This window comes from Branchiostoma floridae, chromosome 3, assembly GCF_000003815.2.
Source record: "Branchiostoma floridae strain S238N-H82 chromosome 3, Bfl_VNyyK, whole genome shotgun sequence".
Taxonomy (NCBI): domain Eukaryota; kingdom Metazoa; phylum Chordata; class Leptocardii; order Amphioxiformes; family Branchiostomatidae; genus Branchiostoma; species Branchiostoma floridae.
This window is the reverse complement of record NC_049981.1, coordinates 32,348,882-32,358,744: the sequence shown is the minus strand read 5'-3', so window position 1 is coordinate 32,358,744 and position 9,863 is coordinate 32,348,882. Positions and strand designations below refer to the sequence as shown.

Genomic DNA, 9,863 nt, shown 5'->3' with positions numbered 1-9,863 from the left:
CAACTTCTCACCTTTAACTGATGCTGTACAGGGGAAGTCGACAGTAATAATGCAAAACCTGGAGAAAGGACGCATCGGCAGGAATCAAAATGGCTGACAAAAACAAGATCGATTTATGCATGTCAAAGGTCAAACATCGACCCCAGGTGTTGTGCCTGATTACCCGTATCACATCGCATGTGGGGCACATCGATTGTTCCGCATACGTATTTTTTTTTAATATTAACTTGTTCTTGTTCTGATACTGGGCAACACCCCTATTTTGTTGGGGCAAACCACCCAGGGCGTAGTGCTGTTGTGTTATTGGCTGTTCCTTAGATGTTGTAATGCCTCTTCCTTAAACTTAGTGGGGTTAGCTTGAAGTGTGGTAGAGTATGGTAAAGTATTCCAATCGGTGGCAGTTCTTGGGAAAATGAATATTTGAGGCAGTCTTTATTAGTTTTAATGGGTTTGTATGAATTTGGATGATCAATGGGTTGACTCCTACTCGGTGTGGGGCTGAGGGTACTCTTGGTGAAGACGGGGTGGTCGCTATGTTTTGGAATTTGGTTTTCTTTGTGTTTGAAGGAAAGAGAGAGACCAGCCTAGACTAACAAATTTCTTTTAATTCCATTCACACAATATAAGGATTGATGTTAACATTTGGAACTTTATTGGTTCCACCAACTCAACAGACAAAACGATGCTTGTCTGTGTATTAAACACAAACTCTGCTGCCTGGGGCTCCCAACTAAAGCCGACTGGGTGTTGGGCGGGCTGCTATAAGTTATAATTATAGTATAATCAATATATGACCAGGCTAGAAGGATGCTTTCCACACTACATTTATATTAGCTTCATAGAAGTCTCTTTTACTACATAACACTGACAAGCTTTATGCTTGTACCTGACATTGTGGTGCATATTGTTACATAAGTGACAACCCCCCACCCCCAGCAACACCAACACCAGTATGTGCATAAGCATAACCATGATAGAGAATTGAGAAGAACATAACATCCTTCCTCAGTGAATCCAAAATTATACTACAGGAAAAGTGAGGAAACTGCCCCACATGTACATTGTATATGCAAAAAGGGGCAATTTAACCCGCGCCGCAATTAACAACTACTATTTTAAATATTGTTTACCTGGATGTCTAACCTTCACACATGTATCACCTACTCCTATAAATAGTTTCTCTGCTGTACATAATACATTTGATGCAAGTATTTTCATACAACTGCTACACCTAAAACCTCAAATGTTTTTTTTTTACCGATTGTGTACCCAGACATTTTTGTAAACTGTTCCCCAGCCACAGTGTTCAAACTTGTACGGCTTCTCTCCAACTGAAGTATGCTTGGCTACGTGTTGCCTGTTGGTCCAGATAGCCTTGATGACTAACAGGACACTAACACTGGTCACACTTGTGTGTGTGGCTTTTCTCCTGAATGCATTTTCGTGTGTCTAAGAAGGGTGGACTTATAATCTGTCTTGAACCCACACTGCCCACACATGTAATTGTAGGGTCTCTCACCAGAGTGTTTAGACATGTGGGTAATAAAGTCTGGTCCCCAAGCTGTGCAGTAGTCACACTGGTCACACTTGTGTGGCTTCAGTTCTGTATGTCTCTTCATATGACTGGATAGGGCAGATTTGAAAGCTGTCCTGTACCCGCACTCTCCACACTTGTACGGCTTCTCCCCAGTATGTATCTTCATATGGCTTGCTAGGGTAGATTTGTGATGTGTCCTGTACCCACACTCACCACACATGTAGGGTTTCTCACTGGTGTGCGTTACCTTGTGTCTGTTCAAAGCTAATTTTTCTACTGTGCAGAAGTCACACTGGTCACACTTGTACTGCTTCTCTCCTGTATGTATCTTCATATGACGTGATAGGGCAGACCTGTGACCTGTCCTGAACCCACACTCCCCACACATGTAGGGTTTCTCATTGGAGTGTTTTACCCTGTGTCTATCTAAATCCCTTTTCCAAGCTGTGCAGAAGTCACACTGGTCACACTTGTAGGGCTTCTCTCCTGTATGTAGCTTCATATGACATGAAAGGCTAGACCTTTGACCTGTCCTGAACCCACACTCCCCACACATGTAGGGTTTCTCACCAGTGTGTTTTACCTTGTGTCCGTCCAAAGCTGATTTTCTTACTGTGCAGTAGTCACACTGATCACACTTGTACAGATTCTCTCCTGTATGCATCTTCATATGACTTGATAAGGCAGCTCTGTGACCTGTCCTGAACCCACACTCCCCACACATGTAGGGTTTCTCATTGGAGTGTTTTACCCTGTGTCTATCTAAGTCCCATTTCCAAGCACTGCAGTAGTCACACTGGTCACACTTGTAAGGCTTCTCTCCTGTATGTGTCTTTGCATGACGTGATAACCTGGACTTAACAGCCGCCTGGTAACCGCATTCTGCACAAATGTAGTGTTTCTCATCAGCGTGTTTAGCCATGTGTCTGTCCAAGTTCCCTTTGCTTGTTGCGATGTAGCCACACTGGTCACACTTTTGCTCTCTTCTCCTGTACACGTCTTCATATGACTCAATAGGTCAGACCAGTCATCTGTCTTGTACCCACAATCTCCACATATTTTCACAGACGTGTTTATCCATGTGTGTATAAGACCTCTTTTCTCGTACTGCAGACGTCACGTTGGTCACACTTGTACAGCTCTCTGTATGTTTCTTATTATAGTAGGAGAGGTTGGACCTATTCAATGGTTTCTCACCAGACTTATCTAAGCATGATGGTAGAGAATTGTGAGTTGTTTCCTATCTGTCTTGTCATCTGCCAATGGCAAACTGCGGTTAGATACCCACGGCTTGCTGTGATATTTGACCTGTTCTGGAAAACGTAAGAAAAATGTTATTGGACATGTTTTTTTTTCTCTGTTATGTGCATCATGATGCAGGAAAAAGATGCAAAAATTACAACATCTTAAAAACCAAGAGAGACTATTGACTCAAAAGCGAACCATGTGTTACTCAGCACCAAGAGACCACGTCTAGCGAAATAATAGACGTTAAACGAGGACAACAACAACAACAACATCTATACAAGTTACAACGACTGTCACAGAATTAACCCTGTATAGATTGCTTCAGATATAAACGTTCCCCATTCGCAAGTAGCCTGGATGCCAGACAGTTCGCAGGGCCTTCAATAGTAGCCCCTCGGCTCCAGGGCCAACACATTTTCTTGCTATACGGCCGAGGAACTGGCCTATAGTCGTCCTACTAAACAGTTATCAAGCCTCATTTGCTTACGTGCTTAGCAGAAGCTTTGCCTACTCCTGGCATAGTAAATGAACAGTATTAAAGATTGATGCGTTTTGGGGTTTGAATTTTGTGTGAAATGAAGTCTGAAAATTCTTGCCCCCCTCCCCACACGGCAACAGACATACGGTTGCGTAACGGTTGACAGATTTACGTACGTTCCGGCGCCTGTTATACTAGATGCAAACGCAATTATTCAATATTGACGTCTTGGGTATGTAATGCTCACCTTTAACTGATCCTGGACTGGAAAAAAATTACAGAAATACGGCAAAAAGTGGCCAGACACATCGGCAGGAATCTTAAGATGGCGGATGGAAATTTGAGGCTATGTCAAAGGTCATAGTTCCACTCTAATGTTACCTGATTACCCAAATGTCATCGCGTGTGGCGCACAACGCAATGGCGGTAAAGGCCAGCTTAAATGTCAATTACGTAACAATTTGGCCTCATTATTGAAGGTATTCTCCCAAGACACTCTGTTCTACAGTACTTGTATCTTAATAGTAGCCAGTATTAATAATGATATTGGCTCTACAACATTTATACTTCCAGACTTTATATTTATTCACACCTTGGCATGGTGTACATAGAATGGTACCCCCTCCCCCCCCTCATTGTCAGTATGTATAAGCCTTATGATTGAAGATTACAACAAACATTAAATCCTCACTCTGTACCTCTAAAATCTTACTACAGAAATAGTGAGGAAACTTCATGCCCCACATGTACATTGCACGTGCCAATAGACACAATAGGAACAAAACAAGAACTAGTACTTTCTGTCTACCTGGATGTCTATTAAACTTTTATAAACGTAACAACTACCTCTCATATTCCTGAATTCTCTCCTTTACTTTCTAATACACGATTTTGCAAACATCCTTTCCACCTAAAATGGCATGCCTTGTCAAAGTGTACCAAGACATTTCTCCATACTCCGCACAAGCCACAGTGGTCACACATGTACGGCTTCTATCCAACTGGAAAATGCTTGGCTAGGTCTTGATCCAGACAGCCTTGATACTGTTCTCCAGACGGTATTTTCCTGTCTCTGGAAAGGGTAGACCTAACGTTACATGTACTAATAATACATCTGTCCTGAACCCACACTGCCCACACATGTAAATCTAGGGCCTCTCACCAGAGTGTTTGGACATGTGGGTACTCACGTCTGCTTTTTAAGCTGTGTGTAGTTCCAGATGTACTTTCTTATCCAAGCTGTTATCACAAAGCTTCTCTGTGCTTCTTTAAATGGCTTGACAGACTAGACTTGTCACCAGTCCTGAATCCACACAAACCACACATGAAAGGTTTATCATCTGAGCCGTGTGCTTGTGTTTACCAATGTGTTTCTACAACTGTCCTTGCTTTGCTGCGCTGAAGTCACACTGGTCACACTTGTACGGTTTCTCCACAGTGTGTTTAGCCATGTGTTTGTCCAAATTCCCTTTTCTAACTGTGCGGTAGTCACACTGGTCACACTTGTGGGACTTCTCTTCTGTATGTTTCTTCATATGCAATGACAGGGCGGACTTTAATCTTGTCCTGAACCCACACTCACCACACATGTAGGGTTTCTCATCAGTGTGCATAGCCATATGTTGAATGAGAGCTGATTTTCTAGATGTGCAATAGGCACACTGGCCACACTTAAACGACTGCTGTGTTGTGTGTATCTTCATATGCGTAGACAGAACATAGAAGTGATCTGTCCTGTACCCACACTCCCCACACATGTAAGGCTTTTCACTTACATGTTTTAACTTGTGGTTGTCCAAACTCGATTTCAAAAGCGTGCTGAAGGCACACTGGTCACACTGGTGCTTTTGTTCTGTATGGAGATGCATCCTCATATGACGAGATAGCTGAATCTTGTCGGCTGTCCTGTACCCACACTTCTCACACAAGTAGGGTTTCTCACCAGAGTGTTCAGCTATGTGTGTGTCCAGGTCCCCTTTCTTAGCTGTGCAGAAGTCACACTGGTCACATTTGTACGGCTTCCCTCTGGTATGTACCATCTTAATGTGTCTTGTCAGGCTTGGCTGCCAATGTGTCTTGTATTCACACTTCCCACACATGTAGAAGTGACATTGATCACACTTGTATGGCATCTCACTGGTATGTACCATCTTATTGTCCTTGGTCAGGTTTGACTGGCTATCTGTGGTGCATTCACACTCCCCACACCTGTAAGGCATTCCACCCGTGTGTTTAGCCATGTGTCTGTCCATGTCCCCTTTGCTGGCCATTTTATTTACTTGTGCAGTAGCCACGCTGGTCACCCTCCGAAAGGACGATGTGATTCTTTTCCAGTCACTACTAGGTCCGGTGGGCCTAAATATGGCCCTGAAAAAGTCAAAAGGTAGAGAGATTACTCGGTTTGGAATTCAAACTCGTTAATCAATTGTATCTAATCTTTGCATCCTCCGATCTTTAAAGTTCCTTCTTGCACTGGGAGAGGTTGGACTTACTAGTATCAGATTCTTCCCCAACTTTATTTTGGCGGCATCTATCAATAGCTGGCTGCTAAATGCTGCTTGAAAACTTCTGTTAGAGACCCATCGCTTGCTGTCACACCTATCCTGTTGTAGAAAACGTACGGTAAGAAAATGCTATGATGGGTACGAAATTTAAGACAAATCGATAGGAAATTCCCACTGGGTACGTACCACAAAAGGTCTGAATATGAAAAACCCAAGCTTCTAAAAATTATCCTGCTTGCTTCCGACCCTGTACATGTATGCCTTCAGCTGAGGCAACTAAGGCTCTTTAAAAGGATGATTTTGCATTGTTTTTCTGCCTAACACTCTATCTACGTTTTTCAGACTCAGAACCTAGTTGCCTCAGCTATGAATGCTTTAACTATAGTTATGTTGCCCTTCAACCCCTCAGTCCTGATGCTCTGACACACTTCACCTCTTGCTCTATCCAAGCGTCCAGTCCTGTGTCATCAACCTTCCCCCAGTTACATTACATACACTAAAGATTCACTAAAGACGATGACACATTCGGATCATCGGGAACATCTAACATGCATTGGCATAATACCGGTAGTAAGACTTATACCGGTAGATTAAAAATACTGGAACTTAAAGAGATCTACACATGCAACAATAGTTATTTCTGAGCTGTGCACACTTCAGACATCTAGGTGTCCAATACACCATTTACAAAGCATCGATAACAATGCATTCGAAGACAACAAGGCCAAAAGTTTTCAGTATACTTTTTTTTAAATTTCGGGGTAGGCAGCTCGTCGTGGGACGAACAGACTGTCACATTCATTGCCAAATTTATATAGATCATAATTACACATGCTCACGGCACAAGACGAACATGATTCAACAACAATCTTGAATTTCTGTTGGTGACCTACAACTCATGTAAAAGTGTGAAGAACCGTTGCATAATAGCCCGGATCTACGACTGAATGGGCAAAATTGAACGTACGCAGCCATTTTCCCGCCATTTTTATATCTACGCTAGCAGTGAAGTGTTACGTAATAGCTGTTGTGACGGACAGAAGTTAAATGAAAATTCTTGACAGTATACGTCCGTTTTCTCATGACATTTTGTATGCTCATGCAGGTTTATGTTTTATGCATTTACTGACAGAAAAGGAAGGAACATCAGAGGATGTATAAATGTAACGGCACTGAACTTTAATCCAACGCAACTTTAATCCAACACTTTTCAGAACCCATCTGTCAGTCAAAAACTAGCTCCGGTTTGCAAATTCTTTTGAGTGCTTTACAAGACCAGTAAGGTATACGACTTAAAACCTTGTAAGTTTGAGCTCACAAAGATCGCATGTTGCAGTGACAAGTTAATCAATCTTCTGGTATGTTTTCATGCTGTTAATCAAGCCGTGGGAAGAGGGCAGCGATTGTAATTTCAAGCAACCCTACTCTTCGTCCTCACATTACACAATCATCATGACAGTAAATATAGTGAAATATCAATAAACTGTCCATCCAACACAACCAACATGCCTTGAAGTATCCCTCTTTAAAGTACAGGGCCAGGCTTTGTTACGCAAATTCAGTGGAAATCCGAACACGCGCCATTTTGAATCATATTTCAGCACGCCCCTTCACCCCTATTTTTGAAAGTGATCACATCCAAAGGCCAGTAGGACGGATCTCACTGGCGATACTATTACAGCCCCACATGGGGGACGTGCTGTAGGGAGTTTGTACTGTGTTTTGCGGGGATATTTTTGGGGAACCATTCACAAACAACGTATTTTGCCACCATTTGCTGACCAAACAACGGATGAAAAGTTTCATAGAACGTCATAACTGTGTAGTGGAACAGCAGAACGGATTTGCCGCTGGTTGATGTATTTTCGGGCCGTGTTTTGATCGCTGCTATCAGCAGTTTACTGACATGCCGATTTGCCAATTTAACCTTGAGTAAGTGCCTGCCGATTGATACTAATTTGTCGTTGTAAATATGAAATCCATAGATAAACAGCCTTGTTATATTATTGTGTTGGATTAAAGTTCCACTGGGAATAGAATCCCAAATGACTTGCTATCAGTTACACTGTCTTTGAAATGTTATTTTCTCGCGACACAACAGAAAGTGGCAGACCAATGCGTGTGTAGCAATGGCCGGGGAAACATAGTAAACAATGCACTAAACAGTTTCCAGAATGCGCTAAAGCCCGCTTGTTTATTCATGGTTCAGTTTAGAATTTGTTGGAATGTGTTGGATTAAAGTTCAGTGCCGTTACACAGCGGCAGTTAATTGTGCCGTGTTTCTTCCTACCGGTATTTTGTACCCCCTCCCAACCACGCGCCCGTTCGCCGTGTAATTCCGCGGCGTGCTACAATTACAATATTACGCTTTTAGCAGGACAAGAGTGGCAGAAAAGTTACACAGAAGAAGTGGCAAGGGCAACCTATAACAGCAACATGTAACTGGAGAAAATGATGCGTTGACAATTTGTCAAATCATTATGGCTAGAGAAATCGTCGTAAACGTACCGGTATTATGATAATAGACGTTACACAAATCCACAAAAATCTACGAAGTACAAGCGCTTCTTCACGACAAATTAATATAGTTGCGTGTTGTTGATCAAAACCAAGCTTACCTTTAACTAATCCTGAACGAGAAATAACGGGCAAAATACTACACTGTAGTACTAAACTGGAGAGCACGAGCCTGACAGGGCACATCAGCAGAAATATCAAAATGGCTGATGTCAAAGGTGAAGGGTCAAACCCTGGCGCAGTACCTGATTATCCAAATCTCATCGCGTGACGGCGCATATTACAAAGGCCGTAATTATAAACTAGAATTAGATGATGATTGATTTCAAGCTTTGGTCATGTTTTGAACTTCAATGTGATTGTGTCACCCTTTCTTTTAGTTCGTTTCTCTGGTGTTCAGCATATTGTAAGGTACATGTGTAAGAAAGGAGTTCCATCTTTAATTTAAACTCAAGTTTAATATAGAGTAGAGTAGTGAACAGCATTACTGCCCCTACGGCCACATGAGCTACGGGACGAGTGAGAGTGAGTGAGAGTGAGAGAGTAGAGTAACGTTATATCACAGAAAGACAATAATTTATATGAATCATATTGCTGACTGGGTGTCGGAGACGCTGAAAAGTCAAGTGACAACAACATGCTGTAAAATGCCTACCAGAAACTTCGGTCCGAGATCTTCAGCCCAGCTCTGAGTTATACCGTGTTATGTTCTCTAATGATTGCTGTAAATGTCTATGTATGGACAGGACTCTGCCAATACTTTAGAGGCAGAACACAGTGGGTGATGATGATGGACATCTTTTTATATTTTAAAGCAAGCAAGCCAAGAGGCGTATTAGGTAGGAATCGCGGACTTCAAACTAGGTGAGTAAAGTCACTTGCCGTTGGGAACACATGCCGGTTAGAATTATGACGAGTACTAGTTTTTCCATCTATCGGGATCATAACGAGCAAGTTGTCCAGTGTCGGCTAGGGTCGGAGTTTTCTTTCAAATTTCTGGACTCATAGTAGCGCAAAATCTATTGTCATGCCTAAATACAGTGGAAGCCGCTTAATTGCACACCCAATTTGCCAAAGAATTCCGTGCAATTATCCGGCGTGTGTGATAATGCGAAGTTACCCAGTTGGACCGCACCGTCACGAGATTTGGGGATTCCGTGCAATTAACCGAACTGTGCGTTTATAAGACGTGCAATTAACTGATACCAGGCACTACTCATTATAAGTGTCTGAGAAAGTGCATTTCTCTGTCATGATTTATTCATGATCCCCACAGAACACGGTTACCATGGTGATGTAAAAACGCCGATTCGCTGTCCTTTATACGTGCAATACTGTGATTCACTGACATAACCTCCGTCTGGTGCATACAAACGGCTATAACTGCTGTCGACTGGGTGTTGGAAATGTAGAGATTACGTTTTCAACAACAGGCTGTGCAGTCTGTCTGACTAATGCGGCTATTTAGGATATCTATGTCAATAACGTTACCCTCTATACTATACACCCCTTTCAACTGGCAAAACCAGAATGACTGTTTTTTTAAATCATTTTTCTTATTTTTAAATGCAAAGTAAGA

At 42.3% G+C, this 9,863-nt stretch overlaps 2 protein-coding genes across 2 annotated transcripts; both read right to left on the bottom strand.

Annotated features, from left to right (window-relative positions):
* Positions 1 to 509: 509 nt before the first annotated feature.
* Positions 510 to 3,863, bottom strand: LOC118411849 (zinc finger protein 525-like). The gene is made up of 2 exons (XM_035814337.1): positions 3,856 to 3,863; positions 510 to 2,526 (listed from the first exon to the last, which is right to left on the bottom strand). Exons 1-2 carry the CDS (start codon positions 3,861 to 3,863, stop codon positions 1,404 to 1,406), a joined length of 1,131 nt encoding a protein of 376 aa, XP_035670230.1. The 3' UTR covers positions 510 to 1,403.
* A 548-nt stretch (positions 3,864 to 4,411) lies between these two features.
* On the bottom strand, positions 4,412 to 8,518 carry LOC118411421 (zinc finger protein 726-like). The gene is made up of 2 exons (XM_035813697.1): positions 8,386 to 8,518; positions 4,412 to 5,630 (listed from the first exon to the last, which is right to left on the bottom strand). Exon 2 carries the CDS (start codon positions 5,531 to 5,533, stop codon positions 4,637 to 4,639), a length of 897 nt encoding a protein of 298 aa, XP_035669590.1. The 5' UTR covers positions 5,534 to 5,630; positions 8,386 to 8,518; the 3' UTR covers positions 4,412 to 4,636.
* Positions 8,519 to 9,863: the final 1,345 nt, after the last annotated feature.

Excerpts from the sequence above, each read along its gene's own strand:
- LOC118411421 (XM_035813697.1), bottom strand. The coding sequence starts at position 5,533 with ATGGCCAGCAAAGGGGACATGGACAGACACATGGCTAAACACACGGGT.